At 38.8% G+C, this 26,017-nt stretch overlaps 2 protein-coding genes across 2 annotated transcripts; both read left to right on the top strand.

The window, feature by feature from the left end:
• Positions 1-4,607: 4,607 nt before the first annotated feature.
• Positions 4,608-12,582, top strand: marveld2b (MARVEL domain containing 2b). Its single transcript, XM_084550838.1, has 7 exons — positions 4,608-4,983; positions 8,511-9,762; positions 10,494-10,529; positions 10,615-10,793; positions 11,085-11,256; positions 11,360-11,410; positions 11,670-12,582. The coding sequence occupies exons 2-7, from the start codon at positions 8,533-8,535 to the stop codon at positions 11,763-11,765; spliced, it is 1,764 nt and encodes a 587-aa protein (XP_084406964.1). The 5' UTR covers positions 4,608-4,983; positions 8,511-8,532; the 3' UTR covers positions 11,766-12,582.
• Positions 12,583-13,591: 1,009 nt separating this feature from the next.
• oclnb (occludin b) lies at positions 13,592-25,027 on the top strand. The gene is made up of 9 exons (XM_084550839.1): positions 13,592-13,819; positions 15,972-16,048; positions 16,335-17,022; positions 17,787-17,951; positions 20,291-20,403; positions 22,468-22,572; positions 23,549-23,720; positions 24,212-24,253; positions 24,370-25,027. Exons 2-9 carry the CDS (start codon positions 15,996-15,998, stop codon positions 24,466-24,468), a joined length of 1,437 nt encoding a protein of 478 aa, XP_084406965.1. The 5' UTR covers positions 13,592-13,819; positions 15,972-15,995; the 3' UTR covers positions 24,469-25,027.
• Positions 25,028-26,017: the final 990 nt, after the last annotated feature.

The following is a 26,017-nucleotide window of genomic DNA, read 5'->3' as shown; positions in this document are numbered from 1 at the left end:
AACACATGAAAACCAAGGAAGTCGAATCGCTATGGTAGGGCAAACTTGATTTATTTCAATACAATAGTAACTGAAAAACTGCTTGAATTTCTTCAAGTTGAAAACAGCAAACAAAAGGCCTAACTAGCTTGTCTACAGAATAATGTGTAATCAAAAATATATTGGTAGCACCAACCAATAACCCTAGTGTGTATAAACAAAGGGTTACCTATGTGAGGAGGTGGGTATCCCCATCTCACCTATAGTCTGCACGTTCCGCTACAGCTAACATAAACAGAGCACATAGATCCACATGTCTCAATAACAATGGACACTATCGCACCTTACTATCATTCCAATGTATATAATAGGTATTCTTCAGTCTCTGTTTCTTGTACATTTGTTCATATGCCAATTCTGTACATTTTTTTGCTTATACTATTTTTATTTTATTTTGCTAGATTTTACTTTTATTTTATTTTATTATTTTATTTAATCTTTCTTTTACTTGTGGTTCTTAAGAGTGTTTTTTATGTGCAACTAAGCTATTGTGACCAAGCAATTTCCCTCGTGGATGAATAAGTCTAAGTCAGCCTATAGAAACAAGGTGGAAACCTGAAAGGCAAAACAATAGGAACCAGGGCAAAGAGACACAAAGAAACCACAATGGAAAAAGAAAGAAAATCCAGGGAGGCAACACTAGCAGCAGGGAACAACTAAAGACACCTGGGGATAACAGCAGAAACAAAACGTGAACAAACGCATACAAAGGAGGAAGGGAGAAGCAGGAGTATATATACAAGGAACTAACTGGGAAACAATACACAGGTGAAAAGCACTTTGTCACTTTGTCCTCCTCAGTTAGAAAGCTCATAGTCAGTCAAGTAAAAAAAAAAAAAGAGAGAATAAAAGAGAATGAACTGGAGAATGCACATATATTTGAATTGTTTTGGATCCCAAACTAAGGTTTGACAAACACAATAAGAAACTTACTAGGGCTGCCAGGGTCAATATTCAAAGCATTTAGACAAGTTAGACATTGCTTACCATTCCATACTGCTAAGTGCTATCATTTAGGCATGGTGGCAATTTTTATCCTTTCTTATCCTGAACCAATCTTTGCTATCTAACACTTACAAGCTATTAAAGGTCTGGGATTTACAGTACATAAAACTGTGCTTTGATAATTATCAGTGTCTTTTTCTATTTGTCCCATTTAAGTAAATAAATGAAAGCAAAAATGTTATTTTATTACTTTTTCTGTCCATTGGTACTAAAGCACTTCACAGTCACACTGGTGTGGACAACCTGCTCTATACCTACTGAGCCCCACGGAATAACTTCTCAGAAGTGAAGCCAAAGCAAGTATAGCTCCCCCCTAGTGGCTGGCTGCAGTATAGGTCATAAGCCTCTCCATGTTAGTGGATGGGACTTAGGCCAAATTACATTAATACTCGAATAAACCTAAACTTAATAAAATCATTTCATTTCTTTTCAGTGATAGTTTCTATCATTCAAGGTAGTTAATAAAATACTGACGCATGTTCAAGTTCATGTTCATGTTCACATGTTCCATTTTTCTGATAAGCATAATTTTATTTTATTTGACGCAATAGAAACAGGATGTGACATAATGATACAAGTTACAATGCCAACCCCTCGGTGAAACAGAAGCAAGTGCGGAAGTGGGGACGTAGTGTTTATATACAGTCTATGGTATAGTATGGTATATTGTGTATCATATGTATCTTTTATATTCAATTGCTAAGATTTTTTTTTACATTGTTAGGCATTTGGGTGGACGGCAAAGGAAGAATTTCGTTGTACAGGGAAACATGTTTCTACACTGTGCATATGACAATAAACTCTTTGAATCTTGAATCTTGAATGGTCGGTTTTTGTTAACAAGGACCAAAGCAACTGAGACAAAGTTCTGACACACCCTCAACACTAAAAGGCTGCAAAGTGTTTCGAGTTTGGCTATAATTTTGGTAATTAGGAAACTGTTTAATCAAAAATGGAGCATCAGCAGTGAGTTTGAGTGCTGGCACTTATTGCTGTTCAGTGGTTCACGTACAAGGGTTCTGTGGTCGAGCATTTAGATTCTGACATGGTATACTTGTAAAATGCTGCATGTCCACTCTTATTTCAACATACTTATTTCTGGAGAAAATTATTAACAATATCAGGTAGCATCAGGAGAGCCCTCTGAAGCGCCCACTTTTGAACTTCTTAAGCGTCAGCACCATCGGCCGATCCCGGTCTAGTTTAGAGCACTCTCTAATTTAATATCTGGATTTAAGTGTGTGAAGGTTCTCAGTCATCCAGGTCATGGTATATCCAAAAAGGGTTCAAAAAAAGGCAACTGGACGAATCCATCCTTTCTGTGTGGAGCTCTCTGCATCACATCCCCTCCTAGCACTGTCCAAAGATCATTGGCGATTCCAAATTGGCCCTAGGTGTGTGAAAAATTGGTACTGAATGAATAAAGCTAATGCCATCTGGACATAAATGTCTCCTCAGTGCTCCACCAGCACTGCACATGGCCAGCGACATCCACTGCCTACCGCTACAACACACTTATGAAACTCAACCAGATGTGCTTGTTTGGGGCGAGATGTTTCTACTTTAATTCTAATCAATGTAACATATAGTTTAAAAAACACCAGTATATAACTATAAAGATGTTTTTTGGTTCTTTTGTGATATATGCCTATGTGTATTTCCATTAATTTCCAGGTCCCTCCCCATGCAGCTCCTCAGTGTCAGAGGTGGGTCTGAACAATGATATACCATCATCTGGAACGATTTTATATATATATATATATATATATATATATATATAAATTATTATTTTCTTTTTATCTTTCTGGTACACCAAACGGATGCACGACAAGATTTAACATCATCCACTTTCAAAATGGAGGGTTTTTTTAACTATTGGCAGAATGATGTCTACAATAATTGTGCAAGGGGCGGAACCACCTGTGTTTCAGTCCCCATGTTGTAGTGGCTGTTTGTCTCAAACAAATAAATAAGATGTTGAAAAAATACTTCAGAAACAAACTAAATTCAAATCAAACGTCCACAGAGGCACTCAGGGATTTAAATCACACATTGATTGAGGGAAAAATCCATTGTCCAGGCAAAAAATTACATTTGGTGTGGTTTATGTCCATTGGCAAAGGGCAAACACACAGCAACGGCTTCTGCTGCCTCTCTCACCCTGGTAAAAAAAACGTAACCCTTCCCAGTGCCTAGTTCACCTGTTTCTTTCTTCCTCTATTTATAAGCTCACCTGGTGTGCCCCAGTTACCTGATACCTTCATAATAAAAGCACTAACAAGTAATCAAAATAAATAGAAATGCTAATGTATTTATGAACCTACTTTAAGCCTAAACTTGAACCTAAACAAACTGAAAATACATAACTAATATTTAAACAAAATTGCAAAAGAATAACAAATAGCTCCAATACATGTGTAGTGTACTACATTGTGTCAGGGGACCACCTCTCATGTATGTCACACTTGACATAAACGACCTTGAGTTAAAGGAGAATCTCATGAAGGTGATGTGCAACATTCTAAACTGAAGACTGTTTGAGCAATATAAATTGCTCTATTTTAATAAGACAATAATGAACTCTGACCAATTAAATGCAATCTGTATGATTCATGAAGTTACTCTTGTCCTGTTTATATCTCAAACACAAGAACATAATTGTGTGATTGTTTACTGACATCTTACCCTTTCCTGTACCTACCCTACAACTTCATGAGTTTTCACTCATGAAATTCCCAGGAGGTATTAATAGAAAAATGAAATTTGGACATAATGTACTTGCTGAACTGTAGCTGTTCTTCTTCTGGATAAGACACCTGCTGAGTCCATCATTCACAGTCACGGTCTTACACGATGAACCAGTTTTTGGAGCCCAGATGACTTCTCCAATGTTGGGATATTCGGATTTGTTGTTGATGCAACCTTGTTTATCCTGATTGAACCCTGGAGAGTTAATACAAAAATAAAACACCAAAGCAGTTATTATCCTGCAAGGTGTTGGTGTTTTATAATTTGTGTAACAACAGTGAGCTCTCACTTTGTGTAGACATGCTTTTTAAATTGCCTGACCCTGGTGCAGTGCAGGTGGAGCACTGAGGAGACATTTGTCCAGATGGCAGTAGCTTTATAAGCAATACGTTTTTATGTGTGTTGTAAACGTCCAGCAGGCAGCGCCGCAGAATCAAAACAAAGACGCTTTGCACGGAGCACGCTGATCGCTAACTAACCTAGCAAAGAGTAGGCTACATCTGCTGACCTAACATTAGATAGTTTTAGCCATATGGTTTTAGCTACAAGCTAACGGTAAACTGCCCTCACATGCTACGCCAGTTGGAAAACAAACTTACCGGGTGCTATCGTGGTTCTGAGCTGAAACGACTCACCGTTGCCGCATATTAGCTAAATATTTAGTTTCACCGTTCATTTGATATAACATTTAACATTTAATAAATGTGATTAAAAAAAGTGAATTCGAATTTTTTTTAATGTTTTTGGAGCTAAATGTAGGAAAACTGTGTTCATATTAACATGCACAACATACACAACAACATGACTCAATCACTAACACTCATTCGGAATATTTTGTGATACAGTCGGCCTAATAGGCTTTAGGCAAATGTCCCAGCAGTCTCCATATGTCAACACCTCAGCCTTTTATCAATTTATCAGTGCACAGAGAAGCACTACTGTGTAAGAAATGGATACTGGGATGTCGAATGTGAGGGAAGGCAGTGAAAGCATCTCGAGGGCGGTCAGGCCGGTCAGACCGGCATGATGAGTTCACGTTGCATAGGTCTGGGATCAGTTTCCTTCCCGACTATTAACCCTGAGTTCAACAGGTGTTGCCAGCGATGCCTGGCCTGTAAGGAACAAAGGTAAGGCGACAGACGGCCAGACGCTGTTGTCAGTGGGAAAAATCCACAGAGAAAGTATCAGCTGGTAAGTTCGCATCTTAATATCGGATTCGTTTTCACAGACATTGTGTTAAAAAGGTTGGGGTAAATGAGACGTGTGGCGTTTGATTTTCAGTATAAACTGCATCTATGTAACTATTTCATAACTTTGCTGTGGCGTCGGCTTCCAGCAACGTTATCTCCTCCGGATGTACAATACTTGATGAAATGATTTGACGACTTGCTTTACGTTAAGCCATCATCGGTAGCTGTTAAATATTAAGGCTAGGTTGTGTTATGAAATAGGTAGACATAAAATGTAGGCTAGCAATTCAGTGTCCTCCCACAGAACAACACAGACTAGGTTTAGTCTCTGGGACCTGTAGCCTACATAGAAGATTATTCACAATGATTCTGGTGTTACTCAGACGTTCCTAATTTCTCGGGATTGTTAAAATAAATTAATATTTGGGCTGCTTATTGTTTCATTGTGAAAACAATTAAACTTGTGAACATCTGGATTTCATCTGTAGATTTCAGATTTCCACTCTGTTTTCGGATTCGTTCCTTGTCCGCGCCACAGTTCAAAAGCTATAGCCTACATGTCATTAAGTTTGAGGGAGCAGAGGAGAACAGCAGGCTGCCTGTGGGCGGAGCCAACACTATAGACACACAGTGAGCTCGGGTTTTCCCCTTTTAGTGCATACACTGTGCGATTGTCGGCTCATTTTGAGCCGATTTGCCACTCGTGCGACTATTTTTTGAATATGGCCAAATTTCGGCTCAAGCGCCTGTCGTGCTTCGTGCAGTAGGTAGGCTATGTGGGGTAACGAGGAGAGATTAACACCTCGCGACGAGCTCCCGATCATAAATCGTGTGCTCGTCAGTCGCATCAGAGCATCGGGCTGTATAGTGTGAGAACATGATTAGTGGGCTGCGAACTTTTGAACTCAGCGATCTAGTCGTACAGTTTGAGATGGAGCTGACAAAGGATTTAAAATATGGCACAGTGTATGCCCGGGGACCAAGATTATGCCATAATCTAAAAATGCGTATAAAATCTTTTGAAAGGTCAAAATTAAGTGTTTAAAAGATTGAAATGTATTGGGAAAATCTTGGGGAAAAAATATTATTTATTTGTTTATTTATTTATTTTCTATTAGCCTGAATGAACAACCACTTCCCACTTTCCTCATGGTGGTTGGACTTGATACCATATTCTGTCTGGAAAATGTTTTTTTTTTTCTTTCTTCTCAGATTGTTTTTTTTATTATTATTTTTAGTTTTTAGACAAAGCTAAAGTGTCAAAGGCTCAGGCTTATTTTATACTTTATATATAAAGTATTCTAATTATTATTTTTTTTTTAAATGATTTTTTATTCAAGACAGGTAGGACATTACAGGAAGAATTCAAGTACAATGTCTTGAGTTGTGTTTTCAAACCCCTACCGCCCATAACTCCCACATACTGCCAAACAAACAAAACAGAAATAAAATAAATAAATAAAATAATTCATTCATTCATCTGTAACCGCTTGTTCCTGTGATGGGTCGCGGGGTCTGCTGGAGCCTGTCCCAGCTGTCATCGGGCAAAAGGCGGGTTACACCCAGGACAGGTCTCCAGTCTATCGCAGGGCTAACACAGAGAGACAGACAACCATTCACACTCACACTCACACCTACAGCCAATTTAGAATCACCAATTAACCTAACAAGCATGTCTTTGGACGGTGGGAGGAAGCCGGAGTACCTGGTGAGAACCCACGCAGACACACAGAGAACATGCAAACTCCACACAGAAAGGCCCACTTTTCCTGCCACCCCTAAATAAAATAATATAATAATAAAATTAAAAATGATAAAAATAATACATTATTATTATAATTCTTGCTGGTTTGGTCATAGTTATCTGATAGATTATCTGTTCCTCATGATTTGACAGCTGTGGCTCAGTAGGTAGAACGGATTGTCCACAAACCAGAGGGTTAGCAATTCGATCCCCAGAATGTGCCACATGCCGAAGTGTCCTTGAGCCAGACACTAAACCCCTAGTTGCTCCACTGGTGTGTAAATTTGTGTGTGCTTGTGTGAGCGAATGGGTAGATGAGTCTGTGGGTGTAAAGCGCTTTGAGTACCAATAGGTAGAAAAGTGCTATATAAAAACAAGGCCATTTACCATTTACCATTTGGCTGATCTACCTTATTTGGTAGATGTATTCAGCATTTGCTATACATTTGGTATACCGATGCAATGAGTAGCTTCTCATTTCTTAAACAACCATGTCTGAAGACACATCCCGTGGTTGTGGAAGATGTAAGTCTGTTTGAGAAGAATAAGAAGAAAAGAAAGAATGAGAAAAACCTTTATTTGTCCCGCAATGGGGAAATTGCAGGGTCAAATCACTGACATACATCAAGCAGAGAAAACATCTAAGGAGATTGCAGAAACTACTAAAATTGGGTTAAGAACTGTCCAACGCATTATTAAAAACTGGAAGGACAGTGGGGAACCATCGTCTTCGAGGAAGAAATGCGGTCGGAAAAAATTGATTGGTCGTGTTCAGCGATCACTTAAACGTTTGGTCAAATCAAATCGAAGAAAAACAACAGTAGAACTCGGGGCTTTGTTTAATAGTGAAAGTAAGAGCATTTCCACATGTACAATGCAAAGGGAACTCAAGGGATTGGTACTGAACAGTTGTGTAGCCTTAAGAAAACCACTAATCAGTGAGGCTAACTGGAAAAAAAGGCTTCAATTTGCTAGGGGACTTTGGAGCAATGGAAGAAGGTCATATGGTCTGATGAGTTCAGATTTACCCTGTTCCAGGGTGATGGGCGCATCAGGGTAAGAAGAAAGGCGGATGAGCCATCACGAGGCACCCATCATGCCTAGTATCTACTGTATAAGCCTGTGGGGGCAGTGCTATGATCTGGGGTAGTTGCAGTTGCTCAGGTCTAGGTTCAGCAACATTATGTGCCCAAAGAATGAGGTCAGCTGACTACCTGAATATACTGAATGACCAGGTTAGTCCATCAATGGATTTTTTCTTCACTGATGGTATATTCCAAGATGACAATGTCAGGATTCATGGGGCTCAAATTGTGAAAGTGGTTTAGGGAACATGAGACATCATTTTTACACATGGATTGTCCACCACAGAGTCCAGACCTTAACCCCATTGAGGTTCTTTGGGATGTGCTGGTGAAGGCTTTGCGCAGTGGTCAGACTCTCCCTTCATCAGTACAAGATCTTGGTGAAAAATTAATACAACACTGAATGGAAATAAGTCTTGTGACATTGCAGAAGCTTATCAAAACAAATGTCACAGTGAATGCATGCTGTAATCAAAGCTAATGGCGGTCCAACGTAATTTTAGAGTGTGACCTTTGTTTTTGGTGGTGACTTTTTTTGGGCCAGGTAGCGCATAATCATATACATGAGTAGATTAACTGCAAATGATGTCCTATGCAAGCTCTGAAACTAAGAGTCACATTTTCAGAACATAAATAAGCCTTTAAAGTGGGTCTAGCTGTTGGCAGTAGACTGTTAATCATCTGTGTTTGTCTTTGTAGTAAGAAGAAATCTGAGTTCCTGATGTCTTCTGGAGGAGTTGGTTCTGTCATCAGGTTCGACCATGTGAGGGAGATCCCACATTATGACCAGGTCCCTGTGGGTTCTCTATGGCAGGACCCACATCTCCCTCCATACCCTGTGCCGTTGCATGGGGGAATGCCTGCCGTCAGCTTAAACCCACTACCCCCTCCTCCTCTACCTGAACAGCCAGCTGTTGGGCTTGAATCCTTCTGCCCCTCAAGCGATGACGAACCAGTGGAGGGTGACTGTGATGCCATGGACATTAAACCAGTCCACCGCTTCATCCCTGATTCTGTTAAGAACTTCTTCCGTGGGAACAGCAGTAACCGTGGCAGTAAAGATTGGCCCATTCCTCCACCTCCACCAACTCTACCTCCACCCTCTGCCCCCTCATCCATGAAGAACAGCAATTGCCACACCACGGCAGGAGTCCCCTGCTCACCCCCCAACTCCGCCCCTCCATCTCCTTCCCTTCCTGGCTCCTATCGGAATACCTATGGGGGCTCTGGAGGCAGCTATATCTCTCAAAAGGAGCAAGAGGGACTGCTGCTGGGTGCTGAAGCCCTAGATTCTGCCTCTGCAGTTCCAACCAATCTATCAGCCCAGACCTATCTGGAGCGAGTGGATGAGTACCACCAACGCTATGCCTACATGAAGTCTTGGGCTGGCCTGCTCAGGATCCTAGGCTGCGTGCAACTGCTGCTTGGAGCTGCTGTGTTCGCTTGTGTCTGTGCTTATGTTCATAAAGACAATGAGTGGTTTAATATGTATGGGTACTCACAGCCGCAGCTGTTTGGAGGTCTTGGTGGAGGAAATAGCGGCAGTTACTACACAGGCCCCAAGACGCCTTTTGTCCTGGTGGTGGCTGGTCTTGCTTGGATAGTGACCGTTATTCTGGTTGTTCTTGGAATGACACTATACTATAGAGCCATCCTTCTAGACTCCTCTTGGTGGCCCCTCACAGAATGTTCCATCAACCTGGTGTTGGCTGTGCTCTATTTGGCAGCAGGAGTAGTATATGTGAAAGATACAACTCGAGGGGGGTTATGCAACATACCAGTCTTCAATAATGGTATAAATGGGGCATTCTGTCGAACTGAGGCAGGCCAAACAGCAGCCATCATCTTCCTGTTCCTCACCATGGTGCTCTATATCATTAGTGTTGGAGTGTGTCTGAAGTTGTGGAGACACGAAGCAGCCAGAATGAGAAAGGAGGGGCTGGCACTGGAGGTCAGACACAAACACGTTTTTTTCTTTCTATACTTTTCTATTCTTGTGATCACCCTTTTTGACTTAATGCATTACCTAGTTGTAACTTAACAATCACATCTAAAAGCCTAACCCCTACTGTTCTATTCACTCTTTCTATTAACATATGTCCTGGGTGATTCAATCACAAGTGGGCAGCAGTGTGTTCACATCTGCCACTAAAATGCATCAGACATTCATCAGATCTCAGTTTTACTCTCTATATGCAAATAAAAGCCTACATCATTTGGGACAAAGTAGAAAACTGTGCAAACAGCTGCTGTCTGAAAACAATGGCTCGCTATCTACCGCAGTTTCACAAAGCGCATACGTTAAGATATAATATATTTATTTATCTCTGCCCTTAGTCATTCTAGAGACCTGCTGAAATTATAATTTGAAGTAATGTACTTTTTTTCACAGTAATGTTCTCTAGTAACCAAGGCCTTGGTTACTATTGACCAAACACATGAAGTACTGTGTCCTATTAAATCTTTCAGAAGGGAAGTTGCATTGATGGGCAAGGTGTCCCATTCAATGAGTATACACCAATCACCCACAACATTATGGTGAAGTAAATAACACTGACCATCTTGTGACAATGCAATGCTCTGCTGGGAAACTTTTGGACCTGGCATTTATTGAGATCTTATTTAGACATGTGAGTATCTAATAAATAACTTGTTATGCCTTCCTCCCATCAATCAACCTAGATGAGAACCATTGGATCATCAGTCCCATTGTCTGTAGTGAGTATCATTGATGGATTTTTAAATGATGATAAATTGTATGGAGTATATGTGAACTGAACACATGGCTGTCTATGCACTGTAGCTGGGTTCATCCTCCAGGGCTTCAGAACAGACTCCTCTCCCCACCATCCAGCCAGACATCATGGACACTCCAAACATTGCCTCAGCTGGCCCTTTGCAGGCGCTAGAGCCAGAAATCCTCAGAGGTCATATACCAGCTGGACACATTCCCAAACCTGTGGTTATAGCGGACTACGTGGCGTGAGTATTAAACTCCTTGGTCATCATACACCCTGAGCAGGAGGGTTTGATTCTAGCATCACAAATGTCCATATTTTACGTGCCCATTTGACAAATGAATTTTCCTAGTATGGTTTTCAAAAACATTTCTAATTAAAGATACATGACACCTGACATGATTGTGCACCTATCCTATAGGCCTAAACTCCACAGCAGGTGTTGTCATCTTCAGGATTTTCTGCCAGACACATTCAGCTACTGTGTGGAAGTGACCTGTGTCCCAAGAAAATGTGTTTTGCCCTCTTTCCACAGGAAGTACCCCAGCATCCACTCAGACGAAGAGAGGGACCAGTACAAGGCTGTGTTCAATGATCAGTACGCTGAGTACAAGGAGCTGCATGCTGAGGTTCAGGCCATGGCCAAGAAATTTGAAGAGATGGATGAAATGATGCAGGCTCTGCCCTCCCGGCCTTCCAGCCAGATGGTACATATTTAACTTAGCATCACACACACACGCACACACAGAAGAACATGCTTGGTTACAGACTTCATAACTACATCCAGTAACATTGTAATTTTCTTTTTAGGAAAAGGAGCGGATCAATGGTATTTTAGTGGAATATCAGAGGAAAAAAGCTGTAAGTATACCATAAAATGTGTTGGAATAAAGTTGAAGTATCCCAATTATCCAAAATCCTCTGCCTGCCTGTTTTTTTAAAGGATGTATAGTGTGCTTAAAACTATGAAAAGAAATGTTAACTTTTGAACAGTATGTGTGTCTGTAAAGTATATTTCCTTAATATTCTCAAACTTTCAGAGACAATTTCATTACAAGAACAGAAAGCAATTAAATTAATCATTAAATCATCATTAAATTTATTTTGTTTTTCTTGTCAGGACCCAACATATTTGGAAAAAAGGGAGAGGTGCGAGTACCTGAAGAACAAGCTCTCTCACATTAAACAGAAGATTCAGGAGTACAATAAGGAATAATCGGTTATCACACCTGCACTTCATACGTAGTTGCTTATATGTGAGATATGCTCTGTTGTACGAAGCAGAGTAGTGGGACTGAGGGAACTTTGCAGGAGTGAAAGAAACATTAAAACATTTTGGAAATGTGATTCTTAGTTGTTTTCACATGCATACAAGAATATGGATTTGTCTGCCGTTTGTTTGCAAGCAACAAAAACCTCAGAAAGGAAACTACTACATCAACTCAGTTGAGAGTCATCTTTTTGGATTTTGCTTTGGAAGCTTTGATCAGCTTCATTTTGTACTTGTGTATATTATACAAGAATAAAACTTTATGTTGATCAGAGTGTGGGCAAGATGACGTTCAAGTGCCCAGTTTAACATACTTTAAAATAAAGATTTAAATGGGATCTCATAGTCACAACTGGCCAGCTGGATACTGCCATAATAGATTAAGCAGAAGAGGAAGCAGATGTACATAAGGCTGAGAAGTTAAATGAAGGCTACATGATAAGAGTTATACCAGCAGGCAGCGGTGTTGTAGTTTATCTTAACAGAGATTGTTTGGCTTTTACATTGAATTTCTTCTGTCACGTGATCTTTATTTAAAGGCACTAGGTGAACATTTTCCAGGAGCTTCCCACCAGAATGTATTTTCTCTCTCTCTGTCACAATATTGAATTTAATGTCTTTTCATTATTCTTCTCTGATGTGTACAATGTTACTGTATGGTAGATGCTGTATTTTATGTTTTTTTTTATCATATATGTATATGTATATATCCAACAGCTATGCCAATGAAGAATGCGTCTGTAATGTTGTTTTTTGTCTTTTTTGAATTTGATTATTGAATTTAATATCATTCACTATTTCAATCATATACAGTAGTTCCCTAAACTCTAATAGCAAATGTGTATTGTCATGATCTGTAGTCATTTCTGCATTACAAGGCTCAGGCGCCATGTTGTTAAATTGCCATGACTGCAATATTCACAGCCGTCCTGTAGCGGTGATAAGAGAGTTTAACTGATTACTCAGCAAATCCAATGGGCTATGGTGAAAAATGTGTGACAGCTCTCTTGTGTCACGTAGGTCCTGTGGGAGATTCAGAGAGATTTCAGGGTGGGACACTGAATCTTCTTTCAGCCTAGAATAATGAGCATGAACAACGATGCTGTACTATCACAATACTCCATTTCAAGCGTCATGCCAGTGTGTACACTCACCTTCTCAGAATGGCTGCTACTGTGGCTTTCCTGTTAGGCAGCATAAAGAACTGGTTTTGTTGCCCAAGGCGTAATGTTTTCCCAGTGTCAGGTTTTATAACACTGGAAGTGTTTTTTGGGTTATGTTACTCAGCAGGGAAGCTGGATCATTATCACAGTTGTTCATGCCTCAGGTTGCAGCATTTAAATCACAGATGATGACTTCTGTGAGTCTGGCACACTAGGAATTTGCATTTAAAGAGTATTTGTTTTGTAAAATAACTCATTCGAATGTTGCTTTGAGATTATTATTATTATTATTATTATTATTATTATTATTTGCAGTCAGAAAATGTCAAATGTGAAGTTTTTAAGTTGATTAAAAACTACTAAGGCTACTGAAAAATCAATCTTTTTTAAAAAAGCTTTAGGCTATATGAAACGTTATTTTCTTATAACATGACAGTAATATAATATATACAGACGGGCTTCGTTTCAGTCATTCTCACGAATAACCGGTAAAGGTGACAGTTTCGACCGTTCCCATTCAGAGCAACCGGCCCACAGCTGAAACCCAGATAAAAACTACTCAATGAACACTGACTGCGACTACAGTCCGGGGGGTGGAGGCAGGCGTTACTCGTGTTTTTTCCGTGTATTTGGGTATGTAAACTGGGAATGGAGAAAACAGGTAAGTCCCGTATGACTGGGATACCACGTGATGACCATACACCTGTAGGGCGCGTCCCTTTGCACTCCCTGAGCGCGTGGTATGCATGGTTGCCGTCGCGCGCACAGTGTTTGTGTTTATTGCGTTCGTCACATCAGCGTCCTTGTTAATCGGAAGCAGACGGTTCATCACACAAGGTCGGTCGATTTATCGCTTATTTGTTGGTTTGGTGATGAATTGGTGGTATTATTAACTAACAGCAACCACTATGCAAAATATTTTACCCTACCGGTTAGTTTTTATTGAAGTAGTTCCAAAGACTCTGGATTAATTGAAATTTGGCTTCGCTTTGTTTGTCAAATATTTGTTTGTTGCCGTTTTTGAGCGCTTACAATGGTCCTAATTATCTTGTTATTTGTATTTTTTACTCTGACAGCCTAATATATTTTTGAAAGTCATACTTTAAAATGCAACCGATGAATACAGTTTTAATTAGAATGACTATATTTCCCAGCTAGTGTGGAAATAAATTGGCTAGTGGAGGAGACCATAACTCATTGTTCTAACTAACTTGACTCAGTTAGTCTCATTTTGAACCTAGGCAGACTCAGTTGGTTTGCCAGCATACACTTCTCCGTCCAGTATGTTTCACTACAAACAACCCTCTAAACCCTCCAAACGTTGGGTTGTTGAAAAGCAGCTTTGCAGAAAAGGTCAGAAACATGAGCTATCCATCCAGCTATTAGTTTTTTGTCCTTCTTTAACATTAACAAATTACTTTATTAATAAAAGTGTTCTGCTTGTATTGCTGGCTGTGCTCAAAGTATTGCCTTATTCAGTTAGTTTATTAGTGTGTGTCAGGATACTTGTCGTCAAAGTCAATTAAACATTCAATGAGAAATGTGCATTCACAAATAAGATTAATCTTATCTTAAAGTTCCTTTGTATTTGACATTCTTTTTCCTTACTGTAATTTTGCTTTCTTTTTTGTCACTTGTGTTTGTGTGATAATATGTGAATAAGAAACATTTGTAAAACGCTTTTCATTATTGAAGCACTAAACACTGGGGGTTGTAGCGAATAGTCGACTAGTCCACTTTACTGCTGCGCCACAACATTTTTAGCAGGGAGTCGACTAGTCGCTGATCACGTAACAATAACAACACAGACGCTTCCTAGAAGACAGGTTAGGAGCCCAGTGGGTCATTGCAGTAAACTAGAACTGTTACATCCAGAATACGTAAGTCAGTCCTGAAATATACAGTATGTTGACAGAAGTATTCACTCACCCATCCAAATAATTGAATTCTGGTCTTCACTTCCGTGGCCACAGTTAAGGCCCACAGCAGGCATGCAGACTGTTTCTACAAACATTTGTGAAAGATATGGGTCGCTCTCAGGAGCTCAGTCAATTCCAGCATGGTACTGTGATAGGATGCCACCTGTGCAACAAGTCCAGTCGTGAAATTTCTTCGCTACTAAATATTCCACAGTTAACTGTCAGTGGTGTAATAACAAAGTGGAAGCGACTGGGAACGACAGCAACTCAGCCAAAAAGTGGCAGATCACGTAAAATGACAGAGTGGGGGTTTGTTTTTCAGGAGCCGGGCTTGGCCCCTTAGTTCCAGTAAAGGAACTCTGAATGCTTCAGCATACTAAGAGATTTTGGACAATTCCATGCTCCCCACTTTGTGGGAAAAGTTTGGGGATGACCCCTTCCTGTTCCAGCATGACTGTGCACCAGTGCACAAAGCAAGGTCCATAGAGACATGGATGAGCGAGTTTGGTGTGGAAGAACTTGACTGGCCTGCACAGAGTCCTGACCTCAACCCAATAAACTACCTTTGGGATCAATTAATGCGGAGACTGCGAGCCAGGCCTTCTCGTCCAATATCAGTGTCTGACCTCATAAATGTGCTTCTGGAATAATGGTCAATTCCCATAAACACACTCCTAAACCTTGTGGAAAGCCTTCCCAGAAGAGTTTAAGCTGTTATAGCTGCAAAAGTAGTTCTGTTGCGTTCTATTATTTGACATTGTTGCTGTGGTTGTAGATCATGTTTCTTGTCCTTGATGTCTTTATGTAAAACAACGAGAGGTATGCTGGAGTTGAGAGTATGGCGAGCGAGAGCCACATAAACACCGTCAGTGTCAGACTGACGGTGTTTATAGTGTTGGTGTGGGCTACAGCCGACAGTAGACAGTGTTCAAGCTTACATGTGTTTTAAATCATGTGAAAATCAGACCTCTTGATGGTATGCGGTATTACAGGATGACACCATAGTCTGATGATACAGAAGTTTTTGATGCTCTTGCAAAATCACTAGTTTTGTGTTTTTCTGGTTCCAGGTCGAGTGCCATTTGCATTTCAGTATGCCGAGCAACAAACACAGCCACCCATCACACCATCCAAGTGGTGGCAAACAGTAGGTTTATTTGCATTTATTTTCTCGCAATTGATACATTGATATATTGGTCTCAGAACTTAGTTTTGCATTGCAACTATTTCTTGGCTAATGGCTACATGTCAGGGAGCACAGTGAACCAACAACAAGGTTTACAAATTGTTAAAATATTCCACAGTCAAATGTATTATTTATTTATTTATTTATACATTTGATTATAATATCAGCATCTAGTCATTTAGCATTTACAAGACTTATGTTAAATGTTGCCCTCACATACAATGATCATAGCTCTCTTTTGTTGCAGCCACAGCAGCAGGCACAGGCACAATGAGCACAAGTCCATCCCAGCCTTTTCCTACTATTCAGGAAACAAGATGCTTCACTTCTATCGCTGGACATCACCACCGGGTGTGATGAAGATATTGTGTATCATCATCATCATCATGTGTGTGGCAGTGTTTGCCTGTGTGGCCTCCACGCTGGCCTGGGACTACGATATAGGCCTCACTGGTCTGGGAGGTGGAACTGGCTTGCTGCCAGGCTTAGGTGGTGGCTCTCTTGGTGGCTCTCTTGGTGGCTCTTTTGGTGGCTCTTTTGGTGGCTCTTTTGGTAGTGGCAGCGTTGTCAATGGTGGTTCCTATGGACAAACGCAATTGGATCCCAAAGCTGGCAAAGGCTTTATCATTGCCATTGCTGGCATTACCTTCATTGCTGTGCTCATCATATTTGTTTTGGTTGTTTCGAGACAAAGTTCTGCCCGTTCATCGAAGTTCTACCTAGCAACCATCATCATCTGTGCCATCTTGGCATTTTTGATGATCATTGCCACTATTGTGTATTTGGTGGCGGTGAACCCAACAGCACAGTCCACAGGGTCTGTGTATTACAGCCAGATCCGCCAACTCTGTGCGCAGTACCAGAGCCAGACCCAGGCCCAGGGCATCTTTCTCAACCAGTACCTCTACCATTACTGTGTGGTGGAGCCCCAAGAGGTGTGATGCATTTTTTTTTTTTGTTTTGTTTGTTTGTTTGTCATATATGGCGGTTCATAACTGCAAATAAAATTATAGGTTGAAAAGACTAGATGAAAGCAACTTAAAGAAATAGTTGAAATTGTGTTGTTTACTGTGTTTAGATTGTTAAAGCCATAGTTGCAAAAAGTATTCTTATTTCCATTTTTTTAAGTACTAAATAACTCTCCAAATCCACTGTAGATACTGGTTCTAAAGTCAAGTCTCTTTCTTTCTCCTTTTTATTTATTTATTTATTTATAAAGTTGGTGCTTTATATTGTATGTGTGATACAAGTTCACAATTAGCACATTTAGTTGATGAATAACCTTTAGCTATTAACATTCGATTTATGTTGTTGGAGTTAGTATTTAAACTACTATTGAAACAATTTGTGCTTTCACTTTATAGTTTCTAATAATTTTTAAGATATATTCTTGCAGAGCTTTGCTGTAGATAAGACACCAAAGTGAATATAAATATTAACATTTTATATATATATATATATATATATATATATATATATACACATATACACACACACAGACACACACACTCATATTTTATATATATATATATATATATATATAAAATATGAGTGTGTGTACACATGACAGTTAAAAAATCTGTTATGGAAAGCTGCCTGTATCTGTAACAGACTAAATTGTTTTAACTCTTATCTTCACACTCTGTTTACTATACCCCTAACTGTATGTAATGTCAGCTCACTGATGTGGTTTCTGCAGGCCATCGCTATTGTCTTCGGCTTTCTGGTGTTTGTTGCCCTCATCATCCTGCTGGTGTTTGCAGTCAAGACTCGCTCAAAGATCAGGCATTGGGGCCAGGAGCGCATTCTCTGGGAGGAAGTGAAGGTTTTTAATACTGGGCTCCACAACAGTGTTGGGGAGTGGGTGAGTCTTGACGCTGTTTGCATGTCATCATCTGAGACACATGTTTAATTTAGAGCAACAACCTTGTCAAACATCCCCTTTACTCAACCTTTTAATACTGAACAGGTCAGTTAAACATTCAAGTTCTAGTTCAACACTTGATTTAAAACTAAACCAAGCAATATGTTAAAACTCTGAACTTCAGTTTGAAACTTGAGTTTTATTTATATAGTGTCAATAAGAATATGAAATGTCTCAAGACGCCTAAAAGAACAAGCATTAACGGCAATTCCATTCAGTCCACTGATAACATAGTGAATCCCACTCAGCCCCCAATTTTGTGCTAATTAAAGTAATTGTCGATCCACATTTATTATCTTCAACTACAACATTAGTGGCTCAGTTCCATTCGGCATTCTGTTAAGTACAGTCAAACTTAACATAGCTGACCAGTTGCAGCCTAGCGTTTTCGAAGCGTGATTACAGAACAGTGCTGATACACCAGCACACAAGTAGAAACTCTTTCTCTGTCATAGGCTTCCATGGCGTAAACTATGTATAGACTGGTTATAGGAATATAAACCAAGCTTTACTAATAATTAGCATCTGCCTTCGGTAGTGTTCTTTGTGGACTTCCGTGAAACTCAACAGATAACGACATAATGTGGGATGTAATAATTAATGCCAGGCAATCAAAAATCAGACAAAACTCGCTGTCAGGATGTTGTTGCAGCTATTCAACAACAACATGTGGTAGAATCGGTCACTCAACAGTCCATTCGATAAAGAATTTAACCACCCGTAAGTACAAGTGTGTGTTTCAAAATTTGCGCATTGACTCAATTAACCCCACCAACAGTAAGTGTTATGCCTCAGTGCAAGTGGAATCAGTAATAAAGAACTTAGTAGACAAAAACACACTGTGATTCCTTGCTTAGGTATTGTTTTGATTTTTTCATCTTAATATAATATACTTCTAACCCACTATGTTATAGTGGATTTTTTTTTTTTTTTTAGTTAAGACACATGAGAAGTAATGAAAGTGTCTGTGTGGACTTAAAGCAATGTGAAACAGTGTAGGATGGTTATCTCTGCAGTTTCTGGGTGTGGTCGGTTTAGCGACTCTTAGTTTCAGCATGATGTGCCGTGCTGTCAGGTTATTGTTAAAAAAAAAAAAAAAAAGGAAAACATAGATAAATATGTCCTCTTACATTTCCAGCAATGGCATCATCATAATTTGCCCTCAAAGAACTATAACAAAAATGAAAGCATTAAGCTGTAAACTACTTTAAACAACAAACTGCATGGCTTTCATTCAAAGTGTCTAAATCTTCTAAGAAGTGCATTTCAGCAGTTTAACTTGCTGAGAACTATTGTCCCATACTTCCTGTTGATGGTATCGGTGGCATGGAGGGAGAAGTAGAGGAACCAGTTGGTCTTGGTGAATGACTTACACAGCCAGAATGTTTGTTATGTGGAGAGAAAAGGTTGCTTCAGCCTAAACTGGGACACATGAAAGTATGTAGTCCTGACTGAAACCTCAGGCTACCATTATCTAATAGCATTTATAGTAGAAAAAAGTTAAATTTGCTCCTTTACACATTTTTGCACCCACAATTAAAGCCATGCACAGCAGGAAGTGGGTTTCAGGCTTGACAAAAAGTCACTTCAGAATCTGACCTGCAAAAACATAAATACTGGAATATACATTATGTGCAAAAAGTGCCCTGTTCATGTTCAAATCTGAACCTTCTCTGCAACAAAACACGAGTTATCTAATAAGTTCTTTAGCTTGGTGAACAACTAGCTAAGAGAAATGATAATAAAAATATATTCTAGTCTCATCTATAGCCAATGTGTCTGTTTTCAACAGACAACTCTGTGCAACAGCTCCTCCTTGGGGTGGGTAATGAACATACTGCCTTCAAAATAGTGTATTAATTTCTGTATCAAATGAGTTACAAATTTGACATATTTTTGATAGCACTACCATCGAGGTACAACTTTCAGAAAGTTTGGGAAGTTCAGAAATACAGTTGGAAATATGAGTTGTCAAAATTTAAGCAGCTGAAAGCAAGATATTTTGAGTTTTAGTGTTTAGTAAGATTCAAGGTCGAAAAATACTGAATACTATGTTTCCCATAAGACAATGAAGTAGTTGGGTCTTTGTTAGGCTCTGAATGCTTATCTCGTTGTCAAGTGTTGTACTGTTAAGCAAATCTCCATTTGTGAAAGTATCCCTTTAAAAAGACTATTTGTTAATCAACAGTAATTTAAGAACACATGCAGTTGGACCAAAACTGAACTCCAGACTTACATAAATTGACAGTAACTCTGACAAACCTCGTTCTTTGCTTCAGGTCAACAATGTGTCTGGTGACCCTAGTGTTCTGGTTAATGACCATAATGACAAAGTTGGAGGGTCTAGAGACTATCTGGACCGGCTGGACAGCAAGCCTCTTTATCTACCAGGGTAAGCTATGCATCATTTTGTGCACCCTTTTTTTCATTTGTTATCCGGACATTTTTTTGTTTTTAGTTCCACTGCCCATCTTGTGAATTTACTCTAATCTTTCTGCTGGCGTGGATTGGAATATCGTCTAACATGGTTAGGCTCTGTAAAACTCGAATTGCTTAATATGTAGCAGTACCACAAATTTCTGAAATGAAGGAATAAGTGTATGTTTAGTTACTCTGAACTTAACATACTCAAGTCTTGTGTCTTATCAGCACACAGTAGACTGGTGATTCCTTGTCTGCAGAAAGAAATATAATTCAAAATGTAAATATACAATAAATAATGAGAGCAGGGGTCAGGGGTTTCAATGATCAGTCTGACTGCAGTTGAGAAGAAACTGTTCTTCATGGCCCTGCAGAAGTACACCATCATTCACTATATTTAATTGCACCATAATATTTTTCTTTTTTTCTTTTTTTTCTTTTTTTTTCTTGATAAAGAAAAACAACCAAAATACTTACAGGACAAGGACAAAACAGTGCAGAACACACGATAAACTGTGCTAGTTGTGAGCGTGTTGTGTGCGTGAGTGGAAAATATAAATAAATAAATAAATAATAATAATAAAAAAAAAGATGAAGAAAATCAAATAAATAAATACGTAAATAAAAAAAATTGCAATACCAGTAAACAAAGAGGGGAGAGGATGACAAGAAATCATTGCTACCTGTTACATTATATTTTGCTTAATTACAATAACATAAATAATATTTTCAATTATAAGAATTATAGACGGTTTAGTATAGCAGTGTAAAAGGATATATATATATATATATATATTTTTTTTTTTTTTCCCAAAAGAAATAAAACATAACAGACAGAACCTTTACCTACTGAGACAGTTTTGTTTAAAGAATATGAGAATATGAAAAATAAATAAATAAATAAATAAATAACAGTTTTAAAAAAAACACGTAACAGAAGTTTTCAATATTTCCAAATATTGATGTATAATGTAAACAGCACATTTAATTTGAAAAGGCAAGAAGTATGGTGTGCGACTGAATGCAGTCTCCTACACAGACCTGGCAATAAACTTACATGTCACAACTTAAAAAAAAAAACAAAAAAAAAAACAACTCCTGACATCTGCAACCAAATTACTTACAAATCAAATGCAGGAATGTCTCTGAATTGCATATAAAGTACAGCAGCACCAATCTTGGTGATTGAGAGAATGAAAGATGGATGCTGTCTTGACATTTGCTGCTACGTGAAAACGAGAATGTTAGTGTACTATTAATTTAATCAGACATGTAAACACCTTATTTTGTTGGTGGTAAGAACCACACGCGCGTCCCAACTACCAAGTGTTTTAATTAAAAGCATCCTATAAACATTAGCTCCCTTGTTCTGCTTAGTGTGAAACATTATAGTCGTTAAAAGAGTCATTATTCTGCTGGTAGTTTTGCCCGGAATGTTTCCCATGCATTTGCAAGGTATATGTTATTTCTGCGCATATCGACCTATAAAACTAAAAGATCTAAATTTCCATCGACGTTATGCTCCAAGTTAGTGTAAACAACCTTTAGCATGTAAATAATACAGCTGCGGGTGTATTATTCGGGTTCAGGGTTGTAACCAACTGGCTGGCTGCAAGCGTACTTGAATGTGTGAATGGTGACATTCTACAGGATAGTACAGCTGTACTTCCTGTTACAATCAGCCAAAGTCATATTAAATTATACTCAAGGCTATGTATGAAATGAATGACAGAATAAACCACACATTTCCTAATTAGGAACACTGTATGAATCTGAACTTTTGTTGAATATCATCATAAAGTTTGAAACATGTTCTTCATTCATGCATAATTCATGCTTATATTCATTTTTTTTATAATTATGTAAATTATGTGAAAATGTGGCTTTAAAGTGTTATCAGTCATATGTTCCTGAATGATGGTCCAGGTAGTGTTTGATGAAGTGTAGGCTCATGTTAACGCAATTGTCTACAAACCTGTTGACCTAAAGACTTTGAATGAAAAGGTACTTGACAAGGTTGTGATTCTATTTGCAGAGACTCTGAGATCAGTAGCACTGTGGACAGTGTAAGGCCGAGGCTAAAGGACTATGACACTGGAGTGGAGTCTGGCGATGACCTGGAGGAGGAGGACTTCAGTGTGTAAGTGGCTGTGATGGGAACTTATAGCTGTCATTGCATTGAAATTATCTGTAGTTCTTCACCACAGATTAAAACTTCCCATTCCTTGACAATATAGAAAAGTATGATTCTAGTAATTTGCATGATGGATAAACATAGAATGAAGTGATACATGGTATGGATAATGATGTTGTTGTTTCCACATTAGCTACTATAATAAAATAAAATGTAAAATTCAGAAGTTATAACAATAAATTGAACAAATTGATGATAGCAGGGCATATGGGCATAACTTCTATCTTTTTTTCTTTGCCATTTTCATGAGCATAGTGAATATACTAACATTACTGCCTTGTGGACATCATGCACTTAGTAAAAGGAACTACTTCCATGTCTGTCCATCCTCATATAATGTGTTTTATGTAGTGAAGGCTGTAAGGAAATTTAAGGAAAGCGTTTCTTTACAGAACATTACAATGTCATGGTGAAGTTGACATTTGGTCTTTTGACAATAAAATGTCATCAGTACGTCTCTGTACTGTATTTGACATTTGTGCAATATGTTCTCATGACATGTTTGTTAATGTTTATTATTAATTATTTTTATTTTTTTTAACTACTGGAAAATATGTTAAAGGAAAATAAAAGTGCAGATAGCACCAGTCCTCTTTCAGCACAAATGTTGTTGCTCTTCCTTGTTGTTCACTGTTCACTGCAGTGCAATTGGTGTTATATTATTAGTATGTTCTCCAGTTCCTAGAGCTGCAGTCTTCTGTGGCAAAATCTTATATATGGAATGTAACATACATGTAAACAGTTAAAACTATTTACATAATTAACATCTAGCTGTTTGTACTGAACTGTCAAATGTTCCAAAAATTCTATAGAAAACTCCAGCTATTTGTGTGAATGCTACCAGATGTGTCCAATAGAGGTTATTACCTATTGCAAAATAAATAACCTAAATTAATTTCATTCATTCTGTCCTTGTCTGTAGATTGTTTCCTTCCATTGTGGATGAGCAAGAGCGTCTGATCTACAAACGTGAGTTTGATCAGGACCACCGCGAGTACAAGAGCCTGCAGGCTGAGCTCGATAGCATAAACCAGGACCTGGCTGACCTGGAAAAAGAACTGAACCGACACCCACAGGGCAGTCCACTGTTCCAGGTAAGGGCGGCAGTGCCAGTTTGAGTTTAGTCTCTTTAAAGTGAGAATAGCCATTCCACACTAAGGGCCTGTTTAGATCTTGCATTGCCCAATCTGGGCAATCTGATCTCATAAAAGACAGGTGTGAACAACCCCGGGATGCACAGAGATTGTTGTGCCTGTGGGTCCTATGGGTTGAGAGGAGGGGCCTCTGTGGATCATCTGACAGATACTCGATCAGTTTGGGATCTAGTGAATTTGGAGTCCAAGTCAACAGCTTGTGCTGTTTTTAATTTTTTTTTTAGTTGTTTCTAAACCGTTTTTGTGTGTGTGCCTGTGTCAGGCTGCATCCTGTTGGGGATGGCTGCTGCCATCAAGGAGTGTCATTACTATGGGGTGGGGGTGCCTGGTCTGGTCTAGGTGGGTGGTACATGTCTACGTACCACCGTAAGTTGTGTATGAATCTGGGATATGCACTTCTAATTAATAACCACTCTTTCTCTCAATCTCAGATTGCCATGAATGAATACACCAAACTGAAGAATCTTAAGAAGGTAAAGTGTATACACGGATATCCAACAATCATTTTCTGTACAGTGAAATGCAGTTCTGGAGATGAAGAGGACAACTTGTGGATCAATTTTAACTGTTTCATTTTCATTCTTTATAGTCCCCAGACTACCAGATTAAGAAGAAGAGGTGTAAATATCTCAGGATGAGACTCTCACATATCAAGAGAAAGATCAGTGAATATGACCGTCGACCTTGAACCTTTACCTGTTACCAGATTTATGCATGGAAAGAATCAGAGCTGCAAGTTCCCATCAAACTGTTTGCTACAAACCTGCACATGGTTACTACAGTGACTGCTTGTTTCATCTACATTGCATTTTTAAGCTAATCAATACGTTATTTTTCCACAAGAAAAGTGGTGAAATGAATGTGAATTACTACTGTCTTTGATCAACTTTTCTGCCTCCAAGTTTCATGAAGAACTATTTTAATGAACAATTAGGTTGTATAAAATACATGGTATTATGCTTCTCTCCTGAAGATTGAGAGTGAGAGATATGACATTTTTTTCTGTGCTGGTGTTAATAAAGCAGTTGTAGTGCTTCTTTTACAGCTTTTTTTTTTTCAAGAGAGGCACATGAAAGTTAGGACAATAAATTGTTTGGCATCATGAATTCTCATCTATTGTAAATATTTGTTTTTAGTCCTTAAATTGTTCTGTTTTAAGCTTTTCTGTACTTTTGTGTGGTGTTCTGTTTCTTTCTGTTATTATATACCTGTTTCATGGTGGATATTAAAAGGAAAACTGTCACTTAGTGATTTCTCTATATCCTTTTATTTCTCTATACTCACTAATGAAAAGTTATCTGATTAGACAAGGGTGTGTAGACAAGTGTTGCCCATTATTAAAACTTTTATTTATAACGGCAATTCAGACTAAATAAGAATCCATACAATAATCTTTAGCATATGTATTGATCACCGCATTCTTCTACTCAAAGACATCACTGATGTTCTTTAAACTCCAAACGATTCTATTCCTACTTTCTTTTGCTCCTTAATCTGATGACAAACTGTAGGTCAGTTTAAAACTCAATAGTTTCAACTTGGGAATTCAAATTACTCATAACTAGGGAGACATTTCACAAGACAGATGGCCTCCTGCTATTGTGATCTGCAGATCAGAAATATGAGGCTCAGGTTGGAGACACTTGCAGAAACACACTGTCTATGAAGATTCTCAGCAATCCAGGTCATAGTACATCTAAAAAAAAAGCTAAACTAATTAAAAAGCCAAGTGTCTTCTTCAGTTCTAAATGAACCGAATGTGAATGCATTGGTAAAAAAAGTAAATACTGTAAATAAAAAAACAATCGTACCACCTTCCTAATACACTACCTGCCCCCCCCCACAAAAAAAAGTCGCCACCAAAAAAGGTCACACACTCTAAAATTTCAACTGCCTTTAGCTTTGATTACGCATTCTCTGTGGCATTGTTTCGATAAGCTGCAGCGCCACAAGATTTATTTCCAATTTTTCACCAAGAGTCTGACCACTGCACAAAGCCTTCTCCAGCACATCCCAAAGATTCTCAATGGGGTTAAGGTCTGGACTCTGTGGTGGCCAATCCATGTGTGAAAATGATGTCTCATACTCCCTGAACCACTCTTTCACAATTTGAGCCCCATGAATCCTGGCATTGTCATCTTGGAATATGCCTGTGCCATCAGGGAAGAAAAAAATCCACTGATGGAATAACCTGGTCATTCAGTATATTCAGGTAGTCAGCTGACCTCATTCTTTGG

The sequence above is a fragment of the Chelon labrosus genome (assembly GCF_963514085.1).
Source record: "Chelon labrosus genome assembly, chromosome: 9".
Lineage (NCBI taxonomy): Eukaryota > Metazoa > Chordata > Actinopteri > Mugiliformes > Mugilidae > Chelon > Chelon labrosus.
The sequence above is the reverse complement of the archived record's forward strand: the minus strand, read 5'-3'. Positions and strand labels throughout refer to the sequence as shown.

Coding starts and splice junctions, on each gene's coding strand:
- marveld2b (XM_084550838.1), top strand. CDS start 8,533: ATGTCTTCTGGAGGAGTTGGTTCTGTCATCAGGTTCGACCATGTGAGG. Junction 9,763..10,493: donor AGGAGGGGCTGGCACTGGAG/GTCAGACACAAA, acceptor CAATCAACCTAG/ATGAGAACCATTGGATCATC. Junction 11,257..11,359: donor CCCGGCCTTCCAGCCAGATG/GTACATATTTAA, acceptor TTTTCTTTTTAG/GAAAAGGAGCGGATCAATGG.
- oclnb (XM_084550839.1), top strand. CDS start 15,996: ATGCCGAGCAACAAACACAGCCACCCATCACACCATCCAAGTGGTGGC. Junction 17,023..17,786: donor GTGTGGTGGAGCCCCAAGAG/GTGTGATGCATT, acceptor TGGTTTCTGCAG/GCCATCGCTATTGTCTTCGG. Junction 20,404..22,467: donor AAGCCTCTTTATCTACCAGG/GTAAGCTATGCA, acceptor TTCTATTTGCAG/AGACTCTGAGATCAGTAGCA.